At 42.5% G+C, this 27,928-nt stretch overlaps 1 protein-coding gene across 2 annotated transcripts in view; it reads right to left on the bottom strand.

Annotated features, from left to right (window-relative positions):
* Positions 1 to 9,275: 9,275 nt before the first annotated feature.
* MREG (melanoregulin) overlaps positions 9,276 to 27,928 on the bottom strand; it is a 61,635-nt gene continuing 42,982 nt past the window's right edge. For both annotated transcript variants that reach the window (XM_053905103.1, XM_019446064.2), the window contains exons 3-5: positions 13,959 to 14,049; positions 12,214 to 12,377; positions 9,276 to 10,896 (exon numbers count right to left, since the gene is read on the bottom strand). In XM_053905103.1, the coding sequence (XP_053761078.1) occupies positions 10,762 to 10,896; positions 12,214 to 12,377; positions 13,959 to 14,049 (390 nt within the window). In that variant the 3' untranslated portion in view covers positions 9,276 to 10,761. The remainder of the gene's footprint in view (positions 10,897 to 12,213; positions 12,378 to 13,958; positions 14,050 to 27,928) is intronic.

The following is a 27,928-nucleotide window of genomic DNA, read 5'->3' as shown; positions in this document are numbered from 1 at the left end:
CTTCACCTCTGTGGTCTTCCTCCCCATCTAATCACAAGAAAAAATATCAGACAAACCCCAACTGAAGTACGTTCTGCAAAACACTTGACCATTATCCTCAAAAACAAGGAAGACTGAGAAACTGCCATGCCCGAGAGGAGCCTAAGACACAACCATTAAATGTAATGTGGCATCCTGGATGGAATCCTGGAATAGAAGGAGGGCATTAGGCAAAAACTAAGGAAATGTGAAAAAGTATAAACTTTAGTCAATAATAATGTATCCATATTAGTTCACTAGATGTGAGAAGTGCACCATACACATGGAAGATGTTAATCACACGGTAAACTTTAAGTGGGGTGTATAGAGACCTGCTATACTATCTTTACAATTTTACTGCAAATCTAAAACTATGCTAACATTAAAATTCTATTAAAATGATATTCCCAGGGGCGCCTGGGTGGCCCAGTCGGTTGAGCGTCCGACTCTTGGTTTCGACTCAGGTCATGATCTCACAGTTTCATGGGCTTGAGCCCTGCATCAGGCTCTGTGCTGGCAGTGCTTGGGATTCTCTATCTCCCTCTCTGTCTTCCCCTCCCCCACTCATCCTATCTCTATCTCTCTCAAAATAAAATCAAATAGTAAAATAACAAAATGTCCTAGTCTCCATGCTACTGTTACAGAATCATACTATCTTTGAGTGGAACCTGGGCACCTGCATATCTACAAGACCCTCAAGTTTGAAAACTACTAGTTTGAGCCTAATCTGGGATCCCTGCTGCACTTGAAAGGCAAGACCCTTCAGGTCATCTGCTCAGCTGCCACAGAGAAAAATGCAGACCTTTTAACTGAGAGGGATGTCCAGGATATCTATAGTTACTGTTCAGCTTCTAGAACAAAGCAGGCAGTTCCTTTATTGTGTGTATTTTATTGACACCATAATGGATAGAAGTCACCAGTCCCATTCTTTGTCCCCAAACTGAGTTTGAACCTCTGCAGTAATAATGCTAATTTTTATTTCTAATAAAGTATCTGGGCTGCATTTTTGTACCTCTGTTATTGATAAAGCAAACATTTGATGATTTGATTTTTCTTACTTCCTGGCTCCCACTGTTGCCACTGTATCTTGGAATAAGAGAGAAACAAAACCAATATTTATGAATGTTTTCCAAGCCTCTATGAAAATTTTTCACCAGGCTTGAAAGAAAAAAATCATTATTTTTTGTAATGGATTTCTGACAGGGATATCTAGAAACGCAGCAATTCATTAGCTGCATTCAGATATATCAGAACCAAATTATATTGCAAAATGTAGCAACGCATGCAGCACCAGAGGAAGGCAGCAAGGCAAAAAAAGGAAGAAAATTAACCTAGAGACCAGAGACCCAGGTAGTAAGCCATGTCGCGGTTACTTGCTAGCTGTGTCCTTTTGGAGAAGTAACCCCGAACTCGATCTCTGCATCAGGAAAATGAACAGTTTGGCATAAATCACTTGTATAAGGTCCCTCTGCCCTCTGGAATTTTGAATCTGAGACCTTAAAGCCGGGAATTAGTCTTGTACCTAATATCCCAATATTAAGACCTGTATTTGTAAACTCAAAATAATTCATAACTAACAATTCAGTACCTAATCCTAAAATAGAGGTATAAACCTTAAGCAGTCTTAATCCTTGAGAATTATAACCCACCAAATGAACCAAGGAGACACAGCCAGTATTCTATTTGGCCTCTGTTTCGGATGCTGCCGTGTGGGACAGTGAGAGACCGAAGGATGAAAGCTGACAACTAATAGAGAACAAAAAATCCCCATGAAACAGATGTTTTAAACATGAAGAAGCAGGTGTTGATATTTATTGATACCTGGCTGCTGCCTAGATTCACACTGTTGAGACTTCAAAGTAGGAGTCCTCCCCACAAAGGACAAAGGAAACAGACAAGTCACAAAAGAAAGAAAAGTGTGGTAAACAAACACATGGAGTACTGTTCACCCTAACTAATAAACAGACGTGCCAATTAAGTTAACAAGAAGGTACCTTTTTTTTTCTTTGCCAGTTTTTTTTTTCCTGGTGTATGTTCCAATGAAAACAAAGATAGGGTGAAATTATATTTTCATACATCACTGCTCGATAGAGCAGAAATTGTTACAAATCTTTTGGAAAATATTTGATGAGGTCCGTAAAGAATGATTTAAATAACCATGCCCTTTGATTCTGTAATCCCACCAATACCACAGAACAAAGTAACGCGCATAAAGATGTTCATTGCGGAGAAAAAGTAAAAACACCTCTAAATGTCCAAAAATACATTAAAGGTTGTAAAATGTGTTACATCTACTCAATTTACTGTTGCACAGCTTTGTAAAAATCATGCTCTCAGAGGCTACTTAGTGATGAAAAATGTTGATGTTTATGACCTGTGAAATGTGGTAAAATGTCAGCTCATGTATATATCTTTGGCTTACACAATGTTTTAAAATTTTTAATTTGGTAACCAACATTTTTAAATTGATAAAACTTACATAAACTTACATAAAATTCAGTTCTTCTAAAAAACATCAGAATAACTGACAGAACTGAGTCTATTTGCATAACAACAATCATTTGGAGCTGAGGAGTGATGTTTCCTTTACTTTTTTTTTTAATGTTTATTTATTTTTGAAAGACAGAGGCAGAGAGAGACAGAATGTGAGCCGGTGAGGGGCAGAGAGGGGGAGACACAGAACCCGAATCAGGCTCCAGGCTCTGAGCTGTCAGCACAGAGCCCGACGTGGAGCTCGAACTCACAAACTGTGATATCATGACCTGAGCGAAGTTGGGCGCTCAACCGACTGAGCCACCCAGGTGCCCCTAACTGTTTCCTTTAGAAAAGAAACATATGAACCCCTTTGATCCACAGTGCCCACTCAGTGACCCTTGGAGCATTGAAGTTCATGACCCACTGAAATTTAATAATCAGGATATAAAGTTGTACATATAAATTTCAAATATGCACATTAAAAACGATGAAATCTTCCAAAATGTTATGAATGACTGTATTTGAATATAGTATTACGTTTGTTTTGTTTTCTTTCTATTTTAAAATTTTCTGCCTCACTTTCAAATTTTAAAAATGGGCTTGAGGAGCACCTGGATGGCTTAGTTGGTTAAGCATCCAACTTTGACTCAGGTCATGATCTCACAGTTCATGAGTTCAAGCCCACGTTGGGCTCTGTGCTGACAGGTTGGAGCCTGCAGCCTGCTTCGGATTCTGTGTCTCCCTCTCTCTGCCCCACCCCTGCTCACTCTCTGTCTCTCTCTCAGAAATAAATAAACTATGAAAAAAAATTTTTAATGGGTTAGAAATTGACCCATCAGTGTAACTTTTCATCAAATGTCCAGTCTTTTAGTAAATATCAGTGTTCTCCAGCAATTACAAGAGGAAGGTGAAGAACATAGGTCTCCTCCCACAAGAGCTTGCAACCAGATGGTATGAAAGTGAATCTTAGTCTAAATTCTTCCAAACATACGGCACTTACGAGCCAGGAACTACACATTGGTTTCCTATAATGCCAGAGAATTCCCCCTTTCTTTTCTCAAGACCCTCAATATTGAAATGAAAGTTTGAAAGAAACTTGAGTAAAAGTTTCATTCTTAGGTCGACACAACAATACCCAATAACCACATCAGACAACACAGTGTTGTCAGCAGGCAGACAAAGGACATTTAGAGCTCTCGGCCTTGAGCAGTGCTGGGTTTAACAGGTTCTTAACACCGTCTTCCTGCTAAGGTGATGGAGCCAGACAGCCTTTCTAGCTAACCACTTGTCTAGACCACTACTCATTTCATAAGTGGAAAATCATTCTGAACATGCTTTATGCAACTTAATGAACCTTTTGGTGTATTTTTGATAAAGATCATTGAAATGATTGAACAACCATCTTTGGGAAGTGGATTCCTAATTAGAATACTTCACATGCTAACCACACGTCTCTAGATTTATGATGAAACTCACTTAACATATTTCACACTGCTAATGCTGAACAATTTGTAAAGTAAATTGCTACCTAAAAACTACAACTCTTAGCTTTTGAAAAAGGAATGGGTCTACAGGTCTGTGCTTTATCTATTATAAATGTCATAATTTAATTTTGTATTTACAATACTGTTCTTTCTAAATTTAATCTCACTTGGGACCCCTGGCTGGCTCAGTCAGTAGAGCATGCAACTCTTGATCTTGGGGGCATGAGTTCAAGCCCCATGTTGGGTGCAGAGTTTACTTAAATTTAATCTCACCAAATAACTAGAATATAAATCAGTATAAAATCAAATTAACTCCATTTAGATACTAAATGATTAAACGATGAGACTCAAGCTAAGACTTGGCTCCCTCAGTTTTCCACATTCCACTCTCTTAAATTTTTTTTTTTAACGTTTATTTATTTTGAGACAGAGAGAGACAGAGCATGAACAGGGGAGGGTCAGAGAGAGAGGGAGACACAGAATCCGAAACAGGCTCCAGGCTCTGAGCTGTCAGCCCAGAGCCCAATGCGGGGCTCAAACTCACGGACCGTGAAATCATGACCTGAGCCGAAGTCGGACGCTTAACCGACTGAGCCACCCAGGCGCCCCAACATTCCACTCTCTTAAACCCATGCATTAAGGAATTTGAAAATTGAGATGCCAAGTATCCTTTTGTAGGGTGTCAAAACAGAACATGGCATAGTACTCTGGAAGCAAATAGTAACACTTCTTGAAACTTTAAACTGAAAGTTCAAAGTGGCTGGCCATTTTAACTCTGTGCATGGTAGTGACTCGGAAATTGAGAATACTCCTTTCAGTGCAACTTAATCAAATTTAAACATATTTCTTGTGTTATTAGTGATAGAAAGTTGTCTGAAAAAAATGAATAAATGCATTAATCCAATGGAAAAGAAGCTGTGCCATGATGCCATGATGCCTCTGTGATCACTGAAGAGTAATGAGATAAACTAGTTTCTGCAGCTGTCAATGCCGACCTCTTCCAGGAGCTACTGATTTTAAACTGATAACCCCTAATGAAACTTAAATGTAATGTCTTAGCTAAAGAAAAATCACTTTTATGACAGTCTTTAAAAACCACTTAACCAAGGGTGTCTGAGTGGCTAAGTGGGTAAAGCATCTGACTTGGGCTCAGGTTATGATCTCACGGTTTGAGTTCAAGACCCCAGGTCAGGCTCTGTGCTGGCAGCTCAGAGCCTCGAGCCTGCTTTGGATTCTCTGCCTCCCTTGCTCTCTGCCCCTCCCCTGCTCATGCTCTGTCTCTCTCTCAAAAATAAACATTAAAAGTTTTTTTTAAAAAAAACATTTAACCACTTATGTCAAATGAATTGACAGATCGTGATATCCACCCAAGATAAAAATTTTTTAAAATAATGTCCTAATTTCAAAGATAAATACATTTTTTAAATAATTTGCAACTAAATAATATGTATTTCAGTAGATAAATGCTCTGGCTTGGTTTAGTAACAATAAATCACTATGTATGTGTCATATACAAGTGCAGACTTGGGTATTGTATTGTTGACTCAGATAGTGTCACAATCGAGTTCCCTGGAAAAAAGATTTTGAAATGGAGATTGCCAGGCAAGAAGTTATTAGCAAATCCCTATGGAGAAAATATTGGGTAAAATATTATTGAAATGGAGTCACAACAAAGGCTTCAGCCAATCTAATTGGGATCTCCGGAGCTGGGATTACCCTTCATACACCTGTACCAACTAATCAGTCAATAGACAAAGGGTGCTCCCAGAAGGGGGTGGGGAACCGTGGGAGAGGTAGCTCTCACCAGTTTATGGCAATTCCCAGAGACAGACTCATCTGAGAGCTTAAGCACCAGTACTGTCAGCCGCTGAGGGAGTATTTCAGCCCCCAAAGGGCAAGGCCTGAGCAGTGGCTCACATCCTCTGCCACAGTCCACCCCTGTGATGCTCAGATCCACGTGTTCTCTATGGCAGGTTCTGGGAAAGGCTCCTCCATGAGCCTGCTGCATTTCTCTTGCTGGGGAAAATCAAATGAAGAAGGCTAACTGGACAACTCACAGCCCCACTGCTGAAGCTGGTCTCAAGGCCACACTGCTACTTCTCATCATCTCTCTCTTCTAGATTTCCTGAACTCAAAACTGCCAAGGCCATCAAAAGGAAGGGAAGTCTGAGAAACTATCTTAGGCAAAAGGAACCTCAGGGACATAATGACTCAATGCAATATGGCGTCCTGCATGGGATCCTGACAGGAAAAGACACTGGGCAAAAACTATATCTGAATAAACTATGTAATTAATCATAAGAATGTATTAACATTGGCTCATTAGATGTGACAAATGTACTACATTAAGGTAATATGTTAACAGTAGGGGAACCTTGGTGTGAGGCACATAGCACCATTGTACAATCTTTGCGACTTTTCTGTAAATCTAACAGTATCCTAAAACTAAGTTTATTTTTTAAAATGACAAGGAAGGGGTGCCTGGGTGGCTCAGTCAGTTAAGCTTCTGACTCTCGATTTCAGCTCAGGTCATTATCTCATGTTTCGTGAGATCGAGCCCCCTCATTGGGATTCTCTCTACCCCTCCCCCTCTCATTCTCTCTCTCTCTCAATAATAATAATAATAAGGAAAGAATTGGACTACTGCTAGACCTTGACCTTATACCTTGGTGGGTCTGATAAAAACCCAGCTCATGATGAGTTTTTCAAATGATGTGTAATTCTCACCTGCAAATGGTATGGCATGCCCCAGAAACTTAGAGGTCTGTGTTGTCATTCTCCTATTGAGTTTTCCATAAATTCCACAGGGCATCTTTTCTTATCCCCAAGACTGTTAACACCAAAGATGTCTACAGGGTTGTAGCGTGGACCTGTTTTGGAGCCTCTTCCTGCCCTAAACCTCCCTCAGAGGTCTAAGTTTTTCACATCACCCAGCTATACGGGGTAGAACAGTGTTTCCAGGTGAGAACATAAAAAGGCCTACTAGGCATTCTGCTGCCTTCTTAGCAGGGGGAGGTGAAAGATGAAATAAACTGACCTTTCCTTTGGGGAAGATATTCCAACAATGCCCCTGACCACTGGACCCCTAAAACCTTCACTGAAGTGATAGGTCCCTGAGACTTCGTAAGATTTACCTCCCATCCTCTGAAGTGCGTGTCTTTTGCCAAAGCCTCCATGCATTTGCCAGTTCATACTCCTCAGGTCTGATGTCATTGAGATAGATAACCAATGTGATATTCTGCGGAATGTCCACATGGTACCTGTCCCTTTGGATTATATTATAACAGAGGGTGGGACACTCTAGCTCTAGAGCAAGTCCATAAATGTATACTGTTGTCCATCTCAAATGAATGCAAACTCTTTCTGATCTGCCTTTCTGATGGGTGTGGAAAGAACATATTTGCCAGATCAATGGCCACATTCCAGGTAGCTGAGTCTGTTAATTTGTTCTTACAAAGATTCCACATCCAGCTCAGCAGCTACAATTAGGGCAACCACGTGATTGAGTCTTCAATACTCCACTTTCATTCTCTGGAATCCATCTAGTTTTCATAAGGGCTAGTATGGTAAATTAAATGGAGTTGTGGTCAAGACCAACACTCTAGAAACCTTTAGGTCTTTACGGGTAGTACTAATCTCTGCCATTTCCCAGGGATGCAATATTGATTTGGGCTTACTATTTTGGCCAGGGGATGGAGTAGTTTCAGAGGCCTCTACTAAGCTTTCCTACTAAGACGTTAGTTTTTAACCCACAGACCAAGAAATTAATGGTGGTCTTGCCAAGTCCCAAATACATTCAACCCAATAACTTATTCTGGAAGTGGAGAGATAGATCCATGGAATCAATGGACCTACTGTGGGCTAGACCTAAGATAGGACTCTATAAATAACCATATTCCCCCATTCTAAAAAGCACACTATTATGATACTCTAGTCCCTGAGCATCAGTGTCATCTTGCACGTGGTGTCCCACATCCTCAGAGTGTTTTTGTACACTTCCTTCCCCGGTGTACAGTAAATCTAGGTAAATAACCACAGGTCCCTTTGAGGAAGGACTAGGGGAAACATTGCCATATATACTTGGAGTGGTGTTGCAAAGTCCCCCTTGGGGATCTGGATCCTTGGGGATCCAGACTTTCCTTCAGTCAGTAGTTTTTGGTCTGGAAGATAGCCAAGGTCTGGAAACGTGGCAAGAGATCATAACTTTTTGTTGGGGTTGGCTGTGCCCTACCTATCTCCGGGTCATCCATCCTTGAGCTCTTTTGATGGCATAGGTTGAGCAATATTCTTATTGGCTACCCATCTATTCTGCCCATAGGGACATTATGTTCTATTAACCATCTCCAACCCTCTCCACAGGTACCTCTCCGACCTGGCCCCTCATTATGGTAACTGTGCGCACTTCGCTTCTGTGCCACCGGGCCCCTCTTCATCCATCCCCGTTGCTATCAGTGAGCCCACTTCTGGAACAGCATCTGGACTACAGGCCTACCACTGGGCTTCTCAGTGATGCTGGTGCCCCCTCACCACGGTCAGTATGTCCACTGTGGTTTCCTGGGTGGCCTTCCACGTTTAAGGAAGCATAAATACTTTATTGTTTACTGCAAGAATATCCGTTAACCAGGATATCCATCAATTCCTGATGTGCAAATTACAGAGATTTCCCTCTGGTGCACATTAAAATAAATAACTTTTAATGTGGAAATTCCCATTCATCTACCACCTTAAATCACTGTACATACACAGATGAACATTTGAGAAGTACTATGCTGGCCACCAGGGAGACATTTCAACAGTAGGAAAACCCTCCAGCCACCTGCACATCTGTGGATCTGGGTCCTGCTGAACACCGTGTCAGTTCCGGAACGCTACCCCAGTCACCCTTGAGCCTGTCATGTACTTCGATGTCCCCTAGACTTGAGCACAGATTTGCCCCCTTGAATGACTTTAGGATGAGGGAAGGTCCTTAAATCCATTTGCCTATCAGTTTCTTTACCCTTTAATTTAAAGGGATTATGGAAAGAATTATCTGTTCCTTATTTCTTGGAACTATAACACACATCCAACTGAAAAGTAAATGGAAAAACTTTTTAATTCCTTCCAAGGAAAATGTCCTGGATAACTCCATGTTTTTTATAATCATAGGTACATTCTCATCCTTCCTTACTCGTTCATTACCAAAAACAAAGACAATGATGACAATTTATTCTTCATAGATGCAAACATCTCATCAAAAAAGGCAGAAGGGCAAAACACAAATTATGAGGACAGAAATGAAAACAATACAATTTTCAAAGATTTTTGTTCATTTTTGTTTTTATTTGTTTATTTCACTGTTTATATGTTTATCTCGCGAGAGCCTACAGAAGTGAGGGAAATTATCTGCAGGCTAATTTTAAACAACACAAGAGAGAGATTAAGCATTAGATATAAAAAATAAAACTTTTAGCTTAGTTGCTAAACTAGAAAGAATTTCCTGAAACATGTCAGTTAATCTGGTCTACAATGCATTAATAAATGGAGAACGTGTGTCTCCTCTAACAGATACTTCAAACATTGTGTGCACTACCGAAAGAGCTAATCAGAAAGTTTTCAAGTCATGATCCCCTGGACAGACTAATTCAAGTTCCTTTTCACCTGAAGTTAGAAGAGCAAAGTCTGTAAAAGTAAAAATATCGCCATTGTTCTCAGCAATCTATGGGTAAATCCTACAGGTTCTGAAAGTCTTTTCAATAACATGAACCATGATTTCCTGGCAACCTCCTTGCTTAAGTGGCAAGTAACTTTTGAGGCTGGACTTCTCAGTCTGTGGCTAGAAGCAAGCTGTAATTCAGCACTGCTCCATCTTGGAAATCCTCTTCTGAATGGAAGAAAGTGCAGCAATGACCTTCTTTCGTGCAATATTGCCTGCAGACGCAGAGACACAAGTCTGTGCTAAAGGTCACTGGGCAGGTACAACTCTCAGCCAAGACGCCAGAAACAGATTAAAGAGAAGAGAAGGAAGTGGAGGTCAAACATTCCAGTGTACAGATGCTATTCCAGATAAAATATCAAGGGCTTGGGGTCTAGAAATGGATAGTATGCAAAAATGAGGTAACCAGGTATTGCTAATATTTAGAATTTAAGACGCGTGTCCCACAACTGAAGACAGAGCTGAAGGAAGCTCTGCCTGGGATCGATCTATTTGGAACTCCCTTCTGAGCAGCACTCTTAGATATTCCCATCATCTACCGTATCTAAACCTCTGAATACATAACTCATATTCAAAATGATGCCTCTGACACCTCCAAGGTCCTGGAGGATCTTCCAAATCCAAGAAAGGTCACATAATGCCCGGCGTTCTTTTGGCATTAGCCTATATTATATAATAATTATTTAAAATTCAGTAATCCATATTTGGGCTCAACAATAGCTCTATCAATCTTATTGTTTTCCTAACTAGAGCACCCCATTCCCCCAATAGGCTTGGTGACAAGAGTTTATTGTACAACCAAAACCCAAATGGGGACAATGGGCTCTTGAAATCCAATCCCCCATGAGGAAATATCACCCTAACTCCCTGATGCAAGATCACCAGGCTGTTTCAGTGCAACCTGAATTTTTCCTACAGTGGCATCCTCATGAAGACCAGATATCCAAACCCCTAGTTTTTTATAGGATTTAGAATCATTTTTCACTTAACTGGCCCTCCACGTGCTTACGGTCTCCTGTATGCATTTGTCCCACTTGGGCTGGCTGTTGTGTCCCCGTGGGGGAATCCCAGCTCTGCCTCCCAGCCTCTCCTTTAGGGACTTGGAAATGGAAGGTAGTGCAGTTCTTTCTGGCCATCTGCCAGGTTTGGGACCCCAGGTTTCTTGGGATAAGTTCGACTGGCAATTTTAAAGAACTCTTCTGCTGCATCAAGAGCAATAAGACGGTCCTGCCAAAGATTTAAAAATACAAATGTTGTCAAGATGGGAACGAAGCCACGTCAATGGGAAAACAACCTAAACACGACCATACACCCAGCCTAGAAATAATCATGGGCAAGCAAAACACATCTTAAATTTTTCTCAACAAATTTAGAGATATCCCTTCACCCTTTGCTTACATTATTCAAGAAACACTCTACATTCTTAGCGCCCTTTCAAACCCTTTGTTAATCTTAGGTTATGTAAACAATGTTTCTTGAATCTCTTTGACCTACAAGTGATTCAAAAAGCTGACTACATAGCAGAATTACCTGGAAAGTACAGATTCTTTTTTTTTTTTTTTAATTTTTTAACGTTTACTCATTTTAGAGAGAGACAGAACCTGAGCAGGGTAGAGGCAGAGAGAGAGACACACACACACAGAATTGGAAGCAGGCTCCAGGCTCTGAGCGGTCAGCACAGAGCCCGACCTGGGGACCAAACCCACAAACCGTGAGATCACGACCTGAGCCAAAGTCAGACGCTCAACTGACTGAGCCACCCAGGTGCCCCTATAAAGTACAGATTCTTTGAGCCACAACCGAGCCTTAATACGTCTGAGTGCAATCCAGAAATCTGCACGTGTAAAGCCCTTCCTGTGGTTCTGATGTAGCTAGACCCTGGAAACCCATTCACGACATGCCAGCCTCATTTGCCAGCTCAAACTGGGTATTGCCGGCAGTGCTGGAATAAAAAATTTTAAAAAACACATAAAATAACAAAACAAAAATAAAAAATAAAATAAAACAAGATAAAATGCATAAAAATAAAATTAAAAAATACACATAAAAAAATCATACCCACTTGGGGCGCCTGGGCAGCTAAGTTGGTTAAGAGTCTGACTTCAGCCAAAGACATGATCTCACCCTTCCCAAGTTCGAGCCCCGCGTCGGGTTCTGTGCTGACAGCTCAGAGCCTGGAGCCTGTTTCGGATTCTGTGTCTCCCTCTCTCTCTCTGCCCCTTCCCCACTCACACTCTATCTCTCTCAAAAATAAACATTATTTTTTTTTTTTTTTAAATCACATCCACTTGGGATGCCTGGGTGGCTCACTTGGTTGAGTGTCCGACTCTTCATTTTGGCTCAGGTCATGATCTCAAGGTTCAGTTCCTAGGATGGAGCCCCAAGTCAGGCTCCGTGCTGACAGTTGAATCCCTTCTTAAGATTCTTTCTCTCTGCCTCTCTCTCTGCCCCTTCCCTGCTCACATTCTCTCTCTCAAAATAAATAAACTTTAATATATATATATATATATATATATATATATATATATATATATCTCCACTTACCACAACAAAGAGATATCTCTCCGAGAGCTCCCAACTTGCTGGAAAAATATTGGTTTCCTCGGCCAATCTTAACAATATCTCCCGAGCTTTCCTTGTGTTTTTGGAATCACTGATGGTGCTGAGTTTCGTCACTGACAACAAAGAGTCTGCTTCCTTTTGAAAACCTGTGGGGAAAAAAAACTTATCCCTCGTGTAAAAGCAGTCACAGGACACGGTGGTCCTGCAGGAGATTAAGAAGGCACCCAAATGTGGGTTCCAAACACACAGCGGAAGCCAAGGCACCTCTCCATGTGCTACTTTCCAGGTCAGTATGATCAGCGGGGTCTTTTTTTTTTTTTTAATTTTTTTTTTAACGTTTATTTATTTTTGAGACAGAGAGAGACAGAGCATGAACAGGGGAGGGGCAGAGAGAGAGGGAGACACAGAATCGGAAACAGGCTCCAGGCTCTGAGCTGTCAGCACAGAGCCCGATGCGGGGCTCGAACTCACGGACCATGAGATCATGACCTGAGCTGAAGTCGGACGCTTAACTGACCAAGCCACCCAGGCACCCCAATCAGCAGGGTCTTTAATTAAAGCTCATTTGAGGTTTCTTCTTGTTTAATTTTCTTCCTTAGCTTTTGCCTCAGAGGTAAGCCTCAGTTTGCTGGCTGCCTTTTTTTTAATTATTATTTTGTGATTGAAATCCTCCCTCCCAGTCCCTGCTCTGCACCTACCTGCCTTCACAGTTTGAGAGCTACAAAGTGGCCCCCACCTCCAGGCCTCCTCTTTCCCAAGTCCTGATTCCCTTCCCCGGGGAAATAGGGTTGCCTGGTTAAAATTACTTACCCAAAATATGAAAGACTCAGCAATTTATACCCTCATGGAGTAACTAAAAAGGAGACAATTAACTCCTAATAATATTGGGTCAATTAAGAGGCTAGAGGTCCAGCCCATCCCACTATATCTCAATAAAGCAACAGGGTAAGCAACTGGGTACACCATGCTTCAAAAGTTATGACGCCAAAGTGAGTGTCATGGTCTCTTTCAAGGCAGAAGGATTAGGGACTTCAAAACTGATAAATTCACTTTTTATTTTTTACAGTTTATTTATTTTGGGGGGAGGGGAGGCAGAGAGAGATACATGTTTACAGGATCATGACCCTGGCAGAATTAACAAAATCAATATTCAACATCTGCTCTGATGCCACAGGTATTTATCTGAACTCTGAAGATTTTCCACCTTTTAGTCCTTCTGTAAGTCTACACTGAGTTTTGCTGTCTCTCCTGCAAACAATATTTCTTCCCACCTGCCTTGTCTTACAAAGCTACTGCTAATCGCCCAACCACGCTCATCTAATTCAATGACATAATCTAATCTAATCATAATCATAATCTAATGCCAAAAGCATACAATGACTTCTAATTCAATGACACAATCTAATCTAATCATGATCCTAATCTAATGCCAAAAACATTCAGTGGTAGTGCCCACACGACTCCCCTGTCCTATGATACTCCATTCTGAGGACAGATGGCATAACGCATGGCAAACTATGTCCTCAGGACATCGGTTGGTGTAACCGAAACATCAGATGTTTATGCTTGAGGATACAAGGCGGATAGGATTGGGAAAATAATTAGTACACAGTAGCTTTAACCAGCCAGTTATCAATATGACTTTTATAAAAACCATGCAGAAGAAAGGGAAGAGGAATGATCACCACTAGGTATTTCTACCATGTCATAATCACTTCCGGACTCACCTAAATCTTCTAAAATGCGTTTCCACCTATTCCTCACTTCCCTTCGAATTTGTCGCAGGGTGTAGATATCATAGTTGAGTTTTTGCCACTCCTGTAGGAAAATAAAAATTCAGTTTTATTTTTACCCTTTGGCCTACGCTGCTATCTAAGTCTCAAACATATGCTAGAGACATGTGTGGCTCTCCTCTTCACTAAGCATCAAAACCTTTCTTATTATTCTTTAATTTTTTAAGTGTATTTACTTATTTTGAGAGAGAGAGACAGAGAAAGCAATAAGGGGAGGGGCAGAGAGAGAGAATCCCAAGCAGGCTGACAGCATGGAGCCCCACACGGGGCTCGAATTCACAAACCGAGAGATCATGACCTGAACCAAAACCAAGAATCGGACGCTTAACGGACTGAGCCACCCTTTCTAAAAGGAGAAAGGTGCTCCTTCAAAACCGTTCTAAAAGGAGAAAAGGACATGGGTGAGAAGAGAGTCAAGAGGAATCTGTCAGCTACCAATTCTGGGGAATGTGCTGTAGTGGGTGATATGACACTGTATACATAAATGATCCTAATTAAATTCCTCACATTGCCTGGTCTCTCATTTGCAGTGATCTTGCCTGTAAAGTGGGGATAACAATAGTGATGATTTCATTCAACACTTATAAGATTAAAGGTATGTAAAAGCACAATGTCTGCACACAGTGAGCACCCAATAAAATCTCTGTATGACTAGAGCCATTTTGTACATGAACAAACTAAGGCCCACGAGTTGGTACTTGAATCCAGGTCTGACTCCACAGTTCATGAGAAAAATGACACATACAAAGAATTTATTTCTTCCTTTATTATCAGAATAAAGTAGACCCGGGAATCCCAGGCATCTTGATTTCACCGTATCTCAGCATTGCTCTCTTTCCCTTACATTCCATGACAGGGTGGATCTTTCCAGCATTCAGCAGAATGATTAAAAAGCTCTCATTCTGAAAACTTCCATCTTATGGGCAGTGGGCCAGCATGTTGGTCCCAAAAGAGAACTTGAATCTTTCAAGAGTATTAGAATCTTTATTAAGCTAAGTGTTTCTTTTAAATATCATGGAAATTTATTTTTAAGGAGCCTTATCGATACAGAACAGTCATCTTATAGCGTATACCTTTTCCTTTTAGCAAAAACATTCACCACACAGCTATTCTAACCACAGCTTAAAAGAACATCATTCTTAATGTTCAATTTAAGACTCAAGTATGTGATATTCTGACTCGTCTAACTGCACATTTCAATGATGCCACTATTTCCCTATCACGTTCCCTTCAAGGCTGGCCTTGCTCATTGCTAATCAACTTTCTTGACTGGTTAAGATAAATTGATTTAGCTGCCATTCCCAAATATTTATAGATCCCACTTTGAAAACGAAAAGCCAGCAAAATAAAGAGTGTTTTGTGATGACTGCATCTTAGATCTTGTAGCTAGGGATATGCCAACAAAAGGGCATAGGATTTCAGCTATCCCCTACTGGAAACAGTAAGGGGTGAATTTGAGTACTTTTTCCTGGCCCCCTTCTATTTTTTTTTTTTTTTGACTGAAGGAGTGTATGTACATATGTGGGCAAGACTCTGTGGCAACTGGGGTCAGGGATAAAGTCTGTGACCCTGGAAGAAAGCAAGGTTAACTGGGTCATCTCAGAAATATGAAACCCTCACCTCACCTTTAGCATCATGTTAAATCCCATGATATACATAATCCCTACAGAGTAGAGTGTATAAATTGTGGGGGGGGGGGGAACTCAAGTATTGTCATTTTCATTAGATGGGCCTCAATGTACCAAAGTGGCCATTCAGTATATAGCATCTTGGAAAAGAACATGGGTGCTGGAGCCATACTGCCCAGGTTTGGGTCCCAGCTCCATTATTTATTAACAGGCCGACTTTGGGCAAATTCAAAACCACGTCTAATGGCCTTGTATGCATAGAGGGATAATAATGCTACCTACCTCATAGGCTTATTCTGAGGATCCAATGTGTTAAATGCAAGCCCTAAAGGTGGAGTTTGGTGCCCATTCTCCTCCAAATCACAATTAAGAAACAATCCTCCAGGACGCAGGATGACTTCTTTTGTGCGGATCGAGGATACACACATTCTATTGTACGGTATCTCATTTGCGAGGACCTCCAGAAGTAAAATTTCTCTGCTCTTAGCAGCAGGTACAGCTTTACTTTTCCTGAAAACTGTTGCATCATTCTGGACATCGTGAATTTTATAACTCATCAGTCTCCAATGGGTGAAAATACAGAGTCCTTTCATGGAAAATTGATAGGATTTCATATGCATTTTTCAATGACCGAAATTTCGAGCTACTCTTTATGTCTTTATTCATGTTTTGGTTTTTATCCCTCATTTTCTGGTCTGCGCTCTCTCACTGTCTTTTCATGTGAGTTGCTTAGGTCCTTTTTGATGGAAAGAAGACCGTAAATAAATAAACTATTACACAGAGCAGCGTCGCACTGATTCTCAAGAAAACGGACCCTCCTTCAATGGAAAGTGATGAGATTCTCAGTCACACTTGATTGGCGAGACCCTACATGATGGATCCTCAGACCTCAAATTATGAATCAAACCACTAGGTGGCTTCATTAACTTGTGATTCAAGGTCTCAGAGGCATTTTCTCATCCTAGGCTGATGCCTTAGAACTTATTTCCTCAACTCAATGTGGCCAGATCTTTGTTTTCAGAGACCCAGCATCACGGGGTCATCCAAGCTTCAGACTTTTTTTTTTTTTTAATATTTTTATTTATTTTTGAGACAGAGACAGAGCATGAGCAGGGGAGGGGCAGAGAGAGAGGGAGACACAGAATCCGAAGCAGGCTCCAGGTTCTGAGCTGTCAGCACAGAGCCCGACGCGGGGCTCGAACTCACAGACTGAGGTCATGACCTGAGCTGAAGTCGGACGCTTAACCAACTGAGCCACCCAGGCGCCCCCAGACTTTTTTTTTTTAACTTTTCTCTTCTTGCTGTTCATCTGTCAACTATTTTGCTATTCCTAAATGCCAATACTTAATGTCACCCGAATTCATTCTGTTTCAGCGTCTGTTACTCTGATAAGTGTTTGACGGAGAAGCAACACTGTGACATTGAAATATCTGCTAAGGACGGATCCATGCACGATGCATCAACTAACTTACACATGGTAGGTGCTTGTGAAGATTAATGGAATGAAACCCTACATTTCATATATATGTATTATTACTGCCTTCTTTTGACAGAAGAGTCATGGATAATCACATACGAAAGTATCTGGAAGTTCTGTGCAAAATTTAAAGTTCTAAAACCAGTAGAAGCATGGGTAGGGTTTTATCTAAGAATTGGCTTTTGATAAAATAAATGATAAGAGAGGAATTTGAATTTGTCTTTAACATATGAACCCAGGGGCGCCTGGGTGGCTCAGTCTGTTAAGCATCTGACTCTTGATTTCAGCTCAATTCATTATCTCAAAATTGATGAGAATGAGCCCCGCTTGGGGCTCCCTGATGGCAGCTCAGAGGCTGCCTGCTTGGGATTCTCTCTCTCCCTCTCACTCTGTCCCTGCCCCACTCACAATCTCTCTCTCTCTCTCAAAATAAACAAACTTGAAAAAAAAAATATGACTCCAAAAAAACGAATCTAAATCTAAATGCTACAAATGGTGATACACAAAATCTTACTCACAACTAAAAAAACTCACCAACTCCCTGGTACTAGAGATAAGCAAGTCTCATGGTGTCCGTCTACAATTTTAACTCGTCACAATGTGTTTTCAGATAAATAACTCAAAATTAACAAAGATCAATTAAATCTTCTTCACAAGTGAGCTGAAATTCAAATCCACTAGACATCAAAAGTTGAAGTCTTATTTTCTAAAATAGTCTTTTGTTTGTCTTCTCATAAAATCGGATGTAATATGTTGTGCTCGTCGGTGGTCAGAAACTTTAACAATAAGTAAATTAGCAAAGGCGTAATAAGAGAAATAGCACAGAATGGATTTCATAAGACACTTGGGAGCCAAGTCCAAGTGAAAGACATGTGATTGAAGCGAGTAACTGAAGGTGCTCAAAGCAGATTCTTGGTGAGTCTCTCCTCTCTGGTTGTTGGCCCATCAGATTCAAGCCAGATAAGAAGGCTGAGGCAGAACAAAGGTCAGTCTCCTGCAGCCATCAACAGCCAGCACACCTCCAGATTTCACTCCCATGAGCTCGGCCTGACCTTGAGTTCTGACAGAAGCTCTCAGGGTCATTTCCTCATGCACAAAACAAAAACCGTTCATTCTCATCCGTACCATATTACTGTGAGGTTGTGGACGAATGGGACAGTTTAAAAGTATTTCACATTTCTTTCTAAAAAAAGGTGATTTATACATGTAGAGAAATGTACTCTAATAAGAGGCTACATATATTTTAAGTCATCTTAAACTCAGGCACAATTTCAAAAGTATCAACTTATTTTTTTAATGTTTATTTATTTATTTTGAGAAAGAGAGAGAGAAGCAAGAGCATGTGTGAATGGGAGAGAGGCAGAGAGAGGGGGAGAGGGAGAATCCCAAGCAGGCTCCACGCTGTCAGCACAGAGCCCAATGTAAGGGCTGGATCCCATGAACCATGAGATCATGACCTGAGCTGAGATCAAGTCAGACACTCAACTGACTGAGCCATTCAAGCACTCCAGCTTATATTTAGTTATAAAAAGAATAGAATCACATAGAAGTAAAAACTCAAAGAGGGGCACCTTGGTGGCTCAGTCAGTTAAGCGTCTGACTTTGGCTCAGGTCATGATCTCGCGGTTCGTGAGTTCAAGCCCTGCATCAGGCTCTGTGCTGCCAGCTGAGAGCCCGGAGCCTGCTTCTGATTCTGTGTCTCCCTCTCTTTCTGCCCCTCCCCTACCCATGTTCTATCTCTCTCTCAAAAATAAATAAACATTAAAAAAAAAAAAAGAAAGAAACAAAAACTCAAAGAGGACATAACAGTCTAAAATGAAAACTAAAAGTTTTCTTTCCCATCCTGTTTCTTGTCTATTCCTCAGTAACCACTTCTTCCTCCTCCTTCCCCTCCCCCTTCTTGTTCTCCTTCCTCTTCCTACTCCTCCTCTTCATTTCCTACACTGGTAGCTACTTCCATAACTCCAAATATTAGGCTTACATTTTCAATTTCTCATGTATAAACTTTAAACTTTCTTTGTACTGTCTGCTATAGACAATGAGTAATTTAGTTTCTCCGTCTCTCTCTCTCTCTCTCTCTTTCCTTCCAGATCATTCTCTAACTTGACTTTTTGACCATCTGGTATAGACAAACACAAAATTATAATAGGTATATATATATTTGTTTTACAGAAAATGGGCCCCTAAAGATTTACAATATTTTGTAATGTTGTATTGCATTAATCCAAATACTGATCAAAAAGAAGTGATAATCTCTGTCCTCTGTACAGAACTACTGGGGAAATGCCCAAAGAGGCATTTTGTCAAACGGTGGCACAGCCAGGAGAGTAACCAAGATGAGATGAGGTGAGGTGCTTGGAAACCAAGTCGTGGTGGCCTGGCTGACGGATCTGCAAACTAGGGGGCTTTGGGAGTATGTGATAGCATCCTTCAAGCTTAAGCAGTTGCCGTAAGGTAGAAAGATTCCTTTTCTTTTCTCTATATACACTCAAAATGCAGGACTAAGACTAACAGGTAGAAGCCCCAAGAAGGAAGATCAAAGTAAGAAGAAACTTTCTATTCAGAATGAAGTCTTTGTAAGATAATGAGCCCTTCATCATGGGACCTCTAAGGGATAATTTCTATAAGAAATAGACCACCGGTGACACTTGAACAGCTCAGGGATTAGGAGTGCCAACCTCCTCAGCAGTCAAAAATCCATGGATCACTTTGATTCCCCCAAAACTGACCTACTAATAGCTTCCTACTGACTAGAAGCCTTACTGATAAGATAAACCATCGATTACCACAAACTTGGCATGTTATATGTATTATGTAGTGTATTCTTATAATAAAGTAAGCCAGAGAAAAGAAAACATTATTAAAATAGAAGAAAATACATTTACAGTACTGCACTGCATTTATTGAAAAAATCCCTTAGATAAGTGGACCTGTGCAATTCAAACTCATGTTGTCCTTGGGCCAACTGTATATAATTTTAAATTTCTAGAAATAGAATTTCTATAGGCTCGTTTGATGTAATATTTTTTCCTATATCAACTGACAAAATCCAAAAGGATTTGAAGGCATTTATAAAAAAACAGAGATAGATAGATAGATAGATAGATAAGTAGATAGATAGAATGTTTATAGAGCACTTACTTCTTCCCAGGCATTACTCTAAGCTCTTTACGTGGTTTATTCAGGTAATTCTCATAACATGTGTTACTCTGGGCAATGCATATTATTATACATCTCAAGAATGAGGAAACTGAGGTAACTTGCCCGAGTGCATACTAGTAAGTGAAACCTGGGACTTCACATCCCGGCTTGTGGCTGGGGGGCCAATGCACTTAGCCACTGTCCACATTACCCTCCAAACCAGGAAGGGAGGGCTGGGTGGCCAGGTGGGAAGGGAGAGAAGGAAGTAGAGGAAGAGGACAAAAGAACAGCTGATTAGAGAAGAAACCAACCTGAAGCCACAGCAGCTGTGCCTGAGGAGGAACCAAGAAAACATGATCGAAGTCTTGGGAGAGAACTTTTCGACAAAGTTTTCCCAGGTTCTAGCCAAGAAGGCTACCAAACCCAAGAACATCTTTTCCAAGGGTTGGCTTCCTGGGACTTAATGCTCTGGTCTTTCCTTTGGGGACTTCAGTTCTGTCTCCTGTCCGGAGAACAAGCGGAAAGGAGCTCAACCCCCTCCCACTTTCCCCCACCCTTTCTTCCCCACACTCCCTCCTGTCCCCCTCGTTCCCATGTCCTCTCTGAGGAGGGAGACAAAGACAAAATCGTCCCCTCCAAGGCGCGTGGAGGCGAGTGGTGAGGGGTAGCCCAAGCTGCAAAGGTTTGAGATTCTGAGGACCAAGGAGAAAAGGTCAATATTTTGGCCTGAACGGTGTCTGTCTGCAACAGAGAGCCGTGAAACTCCCCATACTTTTCTGAAACTATGCTTCAGGCTCCAAGACTGAGGAAAACCCTAAGTGTCTCAGACTGACCAGAGGTACTTCCCCTGCTCCTCTCCCTTGCTGCCCCACCTCTCAGTCTGAAAGGAAGCCAGCCACATTATCCCCCCTTCCTTGGAAAAGTCCCTGGAGAGCATGCAGCCCTCTTCTGCCACACTTGCAGGATTACAGGGTTACAAGGGTGCCTAATTCAGAATCCCAGCCACGTCCTCCCCAGAGCTCACATGACAGACGGCTGGTTCAACGCACTCATGTGACGGGCTTCCTCCTCCCAGAGTTAACCAGCAGGCAGCTTTAAACAGACACCCAAAAGCTTGGCCTCATGTGCCACATCCAGGAAAAAGGATTTTAGAAGGAACTGGCTCACTCTTCTTAAAAGGACAGCTGGGTCACTGACGCAAGCAGCCCCTGTGCCCCGCTGGCTTCCTCAAACTCCATCCCATTCCCCAGGCCCCTCCCTCACTGCCAGATGGCTCGGCCCAGGGAGCTTCCACTTGCTGTGGTCACTTCCTCATCCCCCACCCACTCACCAGCCCCGGGCAGTCGGCCCCCGTCAGATCCATTACCCACAGAAAGCGCTAAGGTGTTTTCCCCACCTTCTCATCTCACTAGTGACCAGTCAGGGGTGGCTCTTGTCCCCTCCCGTGGCCTTCGCCCTACCTAAAGCATGGATTCCTGATGGCCATCCCCTTGTAACATGCCTCTCCGGAGAAAGGGAAGAAGGAACGCACCTCTGAGAAGTGCCCACTCAGAGCAGGAGGAATGGACTCATCCACCAGCCTCCATCCTGATATTATCAAAGGTCCGGTATCTCCCTGGAGTCTGTAGCAGCAGGTCCGAGATTTGGGGCCTGCTGCCTCTAGAGTGCACCCCCCAGCTGATCTCCCTCCCCCCGCCCCCCTCCCTTTCCTTGGCAGCCTCCTCTTCTCCCTTTGCCTCTTCCTCCCTTGCCATTCTGCACCAAGGCTCTGTCTTGGGCCTTCTTCTCATCTCCATCTGCCCGGATGATTTCCCCCAGCACCTCAGCCCTGTAGGTTACTCCCAGTCTCCTACTTTTTCCTGACCCCAAGCCTCAGCTTCAAGTCTCTCCTGGCCCCTCCTCGGGCTGTCTGTCTACAGAACCCACGAGACTCCCTGCCAGCCTCCCCGAGACAGCGCCCTCCCTCCCAGGCGCCAAGCCTGGTTCTCTGCTGCCCGCTCCCCTTCAGGCCAGCCCTCCCAATCCAAACCAGTCATCTGCTCCTGCTGATTTGCCCTCTGCCACACGATTCCCACCGCGTCAGCCTTAACTGGCCTGCATAGCTGCAAACTCACTGGGCCCTCTGCTTCCAGAAGCTAATGTCTCCCAACCAGCCGTCTTCAAGCGCTCTGCTCAAAAGCTTTGGTGGTGCCCCACCTCTTACTGAATAAAGCTGCAATCCAGATCAGGCTCGCCATGCTCTGACTATCCAGTCTCCTTTGGCCACATCCTGCCACACGTGTGAGCCCCTGCCACACGGGACCACCCGTCTATTCTTGAGCACACCTTGGACCTGTGTGCCTTTGACCACGTTCACTCACCTGCTCACCAAGCCATCTAAATCCTATTTACTCTTCAAGGTTTGGCTCCAATATCACCACCTTCGGAAGCCTTTGCCTTTCTTACCAATCGAAAGTAATTGTTTCATCTTTTGAAATTCCTCAGCCCCTTTATGAAAACTGTTGTAGAGATATTTATGGTATAGACATTGGTATAAAGGTATTTGCAATGTCCCCTTTGCTACTAGATTGTAGGGTCCTTGGGTACAGGAACCTGGATTCATCCCTATCTTACACAATTTTCTGTACACAGCAGTGCCCCATGGGGCTTCTGAATTCAAAGAAAGATGACAAATCACATCAAAACTAAATTCTGCCAGTGACTCAGTGCCTATTTTAATCTAGAAACCGACACTAAATCTTATCAGAAAAAGTCACTTGGGTTCTCATCCATGCCTTTTGTGGACAAGGCTGGATTATATAACCAAGATATGTTGATTTCCCTATTTTTGGGAAATGATAAATTCGAGAAAGGTGGAATTAAACAAAATAATCCAGTCACCTCTTCCATTCTGTGCCTGATCAAGCATTTGATATTTGAAAAGTTGTTTTCACATATGTCTCTTTACATGATAACAGCCGTTAAGGCTGCCCTGATGTCAGGCTCCCTCCCAGGGACTCTCCAGGTGTTGTTCTGTCATCATCAAGTCCAGTGACAGTTTTATGGGGCCCTTTCTAGCCACATGTTAAGAGAGGCTCTGGGAGTTTAAGTAACTCAGTTGAGATCCCGCAGCTCTTAGGAGGAGAACCTAACATTTAAACTCAAGTCTGTCTGACTCTATAACCCATGCTCCTCCTGGTATCCTATGCTGCCACTCAATTAGGCCCAAGTTTAGCCAGCTACGTTGTCCTTTCCGGTCACCAGTATGGCAACTGGGACCCAAAGAAAGAAATGGAACATAACATGCAGAGACTTCCATTCCAAACATGGCTTTCGGCACGGCCGCCCAAGTCCAGGATACACCAGAGGCCACCTCCTCTGTCTCAGTCTACCCCTTGTCGACACACTCCTCGATGCCCTGCAGCCAGAGGAAAGATCATGCGACCAGATCCCAGGGCAAGGGTCAGGCTCAGGAGACCTGGGCAGGAAGGGAGGCCATGGTCGATTATACAGAGGAGCTTCCTTTAAACACAGCTGGTTCTGGACAGTGTCAAGGCCACCCACCCAGGAGGGGCATCCTCTTTCAGGACTATAAAAGCCTATTTTCTCCACCCACCAGATATGGTGTGTAAGTGAGAAAGATAGGATTGTATTTCACTGTTCCTAGACATCCAGGCCGCTCATTAGCCCTCTGCCTCCACCTCGGCCCAAATGGCACAGGATCAAATGACAGAGCAGAGAAACTCAGCATAATAGAGGATAAACAACAGATGAGATGAACCTTGGAGGATGGGGTAGTAAGGAGTGGTGGCCAAGGAGGGCGCAGGGACCTGGCACTTAGGGCCTTGGGGGCTCCAGGGCCTGGAGGGGCCTCCAATGGCTCCCAACAGTGGCTGGCTTTATCACTTCAGCCTGGACATCTCAACAGTCTGGAGCACTCACTCCAGGAAAGGTCTATTTGTACCTAGAGTCTACAGAAATGAGCCTTTTCAGCTGGGAGGTCAGGGTCCCGTGCTATTATCTCTCTCCACGTTTGATCAGACCCACCTCTTTAGTGACATAAGAACAAAACTCTTGGTTTGTTACAGATCTGCATCTAGCTCTCCTCCCTACTGACCTTCCAGAGCTATCTACTTGCCCTTCTTCTGAATCCCAGGGAAAGCTGGGCCACAGTGGGGTTCACAATACCCCAGTCTAGGACCAGCCTGCTGGGCTGACCACTAGGCCCTGAGGCCACACCCCAGATGCTCTGATACTTAAAAGATAGTAAAGCAAACCTTTTCTAAGGTCTGGCAGTTTGGGCAGCCTGACTCTATATACCACTCAGAGTCTCAAACCCCTAACACCCATCCTGGAGTTACTGCTTGGAGCACCTTGGAAAGGGACATCCTTACCCTGGTTGCTAATGCTGTCCAACTGCAATGCTCATGTGTTTTGACCCAGAACTAAAACTAGAATTTTGGCCTAGAACAAGTCACACGTAAATGCCAAGCAATGCCTTTCCAACTCTCCCTGTTTATTTTTATGCCACAGCTCCACTGGAGTTCTGGAATCAGACTGCTTTGCAGCCAGAAGCCCCTGACCTAATTCTTTATCTGGTTTTAACCAGATTAAGCCAAAGGCTAGCTCACAGCTCCTGCTGCCAAAGTCTGCCAGCAAAGCCATGAAACGAACTGGACTTCTGAGCAATGAGAATGCAAGTCAGTTTTGTCTAATTTGGGGGGTTCCAGCCCACTTCCGGCTTCAGAGTTAGGAGAAGGGCCAAACTCCGGATGTGATTTGGCTGATGCTGCCGGTGGGAAGAATCAGAGCATGGAGTTTGCATGTGACATTGTTATTCCTAATCAACTAGCTGGAACCAGCTCAGCGTTCTGCTGCTCTCATCACTGCAGGGGGGGACCATTAGTTGCCGTCACCAAAAGCAAAGAATAATAAGTCTAAATTCCTGTTCATGGAGAGGAAAGGAGGACTTAAATTTCTGGCAAGGCAGAAATAACTAAATCATTCAATGACGTTAAGCAGTGTACCCTTGAGGAAGGCTGCGTCTTCCAAGTACGGAGGCAAGGTTAGATTTAAGGATGGGTTGTCTGAATCCAGAGTCTAGAAGATACGCGCGATCCAGCTACCTTCAGCATCCAGCCCTGTGCTGTCCAATTCGGCAGCCAGCTGCCCCGCATGGCTAGTAAGCACTCTGAGAGCGGCTGGTCCGAATCGAGTGGCTAGTCTGTTCCTTTTATTGCTAGAGTGTCTTTCAGTTTAACAAAGTGCTTTCCACCTACAATCTCAGTTAACTGATACCGACACCTACACAAATGTCCTATTACTTCTTAAGTACCTCCAAAACAACAGAAAAGTATATCATTTGACTAAATAAGACCCCAAAACTTTTACACAGCAAGGAAAGAAAATAATAACACAGAGGTAAGCAACATGCTGGGGAAGTGTTTGATACAAATAATAGCTAGGGGTTAACATAAGAAGAAAAATCACACTAGTGAACAAAGAGTCATCAAGAGAGAATTCACAGAGGATCAATTGGGGAATAACACCTGCACTTTAAGAATTCTCAGTACAGTAATGAGTTTGGTGTTGCTGCTGTTGTCTAGCTAAATTATCCATTAAATATAAAACAAGAATGTCCAAGGCTGGGAAGGGTGTGAAGAAAGGGGCTCTTTCATTAAATTGAGAGTTACAGGGGCACCTGGGGGGCTCAGGTTGAGCTTCCAACCTCGGCTCAGGTCATGATCTCGCGGTTCATGAGTTCCAGCCCTGCATCGGGCTCTGCGCTGACAGTTCACAGCCTGAAACTTGCTTCGGATTCTGTGTCTCCCTCGCTCTCTCTGCCCCTCCCCTGCTCGCTCTCTGTCTCTCTCTCTCAAAAATAAATAAACATTAAAAAAAAGGTTTTTTTAATTGAAAGTTCTAAAATTGGTGTCATTTTATTTTTTTCACAAACAGTGACAACTATTTGGCAATATGTTTCAATATACATAAAAATGGGTAAAATATTTAATCTAAGAATTGCAGTTACAAGAGTCTGTCCTGAGGAAATAATCTCAAATACAAAAAATATCAGTGCAAATAATGTCCATGAAAGCACTAACTGGAAATGCAAAAAGGAGAAGACAAAAGACCTAAGATACATGAGTCATCAGTGTTAAGGCAGAAAATTTATTTATTATAATATACATTTTCAAGACAATTATATACATAATGTATGTTGTACATTTGTATATACATGCACATATATGTGTGTTGTATAAATATATGTATACATATACATATAGTGTGTGTGTGTATATGTGTGTGTATACACACACACACACACACACACACACACACACACATACATTGTTGTCTCAAAAAAAAAGAAGAAAAATGCAATAAAATAGTATACTAATATTTATCTCGGGGTAGAATTATGTATAGGTGATTTTTTTCTCCTATGTTTTCCAAATTTTCCACAATGGTTACATACTTCTTTTATAATCAGAACAGAGACTTTAAAATACCTAAGGAAGACTATTTTTACAGTTTCCTTTGTTCACCCCATCTCATTCTACTTACCTCCCAAAATGAAAAAGTCTAGTTATGGGTACTATTCTCATTTGAATTTATTTAGAGAAGTATTTACTATGTTCCGGATGACAACTGACAGACCCTACACAACTCATATGACTTCAAATGAATGCTGTCAAATTGAAAATCCTGTGGATAAATTTGCAAGTTCCTGTGTGTATGTGCGTGTTGTGATACTTAGGTGAAAACACTTGCTCCTGTGGGGCATTGACTCTGGGTTGCAGGATCTCTGCCAGCTTTCAAGAGGAGGAGGGAGACAGAAAGCAGGGGAACAGAGTGAGGACAAGGGCAGGTGTGTTGACAAAGAAGCCCCAGCAGAGTTGAGATTACCTGGGGGTGGCAGGCAGTCAGAGGAGCCAGGTAGAAACACAAGGAAGAGAAAGGAAGGGAAGAGAGAAATCAGGAAGTTATAATTCTTTTTTAAAAAGCAAAAGCAAATCCAAATGTTTCTCATTATTTTTTTAACCCAAACGTTTCTTATTGTAGGGGTAACTTTTTATAATTATTCTTCCTGCATACCTTATCACAAGGGACCCTACTAATAATTGTTCTTTATTTATTTGAAAGCTGTCAGCTTGTTTATTTCTCCCTGGCACTGAAACTTACCAGTCCTTTCCATCTTCGCCACCCCCAGAAGGAAGGGTTTTAGTTCTCCTTGGCACTGAAACTTATCAGTCCTTTCCATCTCCAGCCCCCCCCCCACCGCCCCCCGCAGAAGGAAGGGTTTAAAGCAGCTGGCCAGTGATCCGTTCACTCATTTGGGTGTGTGTGTGTGTGTGTGTGTGTGTGTGTGTGTGTGTGTGTGTGTGTTTTGGAGGAGAGGTACGCCCCCCAAAAAAAGAAAAGAAGACTAGTGACCCTGGCAGGTGTCCCTAATTTCCTTATCAACCGAATTTCCTGGTAACTAGAGGTATGATATCTGCTAGGAGGAAGAAACTGTATCTATAGAATGCCCTTAGCAGTATATCTCTGGCCAAAGCATTTCTTACACTCAAGACACCCAACATCTTTGGGGTATTGCTCCCTGGAGCCATAAGCTACAAAATAATGAAGGGGTATAAAATGGAGCCCTTTTGCAACTTAAATGCTTTCCACTATGT

The sequence above is a fragment of the Panthera pardus genome, unplaced genomic scaffold (genome assembly GCF_024362965.1).
Source record: "Panthera pardus isolate Hobbes unplaced genomic scaffold, ASM2436296v1 HiC_scaffold_10, whole genome shotgun sequence".
NCBI lineage: Eukaryota > Metazoa > Chordata > Mammalia > Carnivora > Felidae > Panthera > Panthera pardus.
This window is presented reverse-complemented; position numbering and strand designations above follow the sequence as displayed.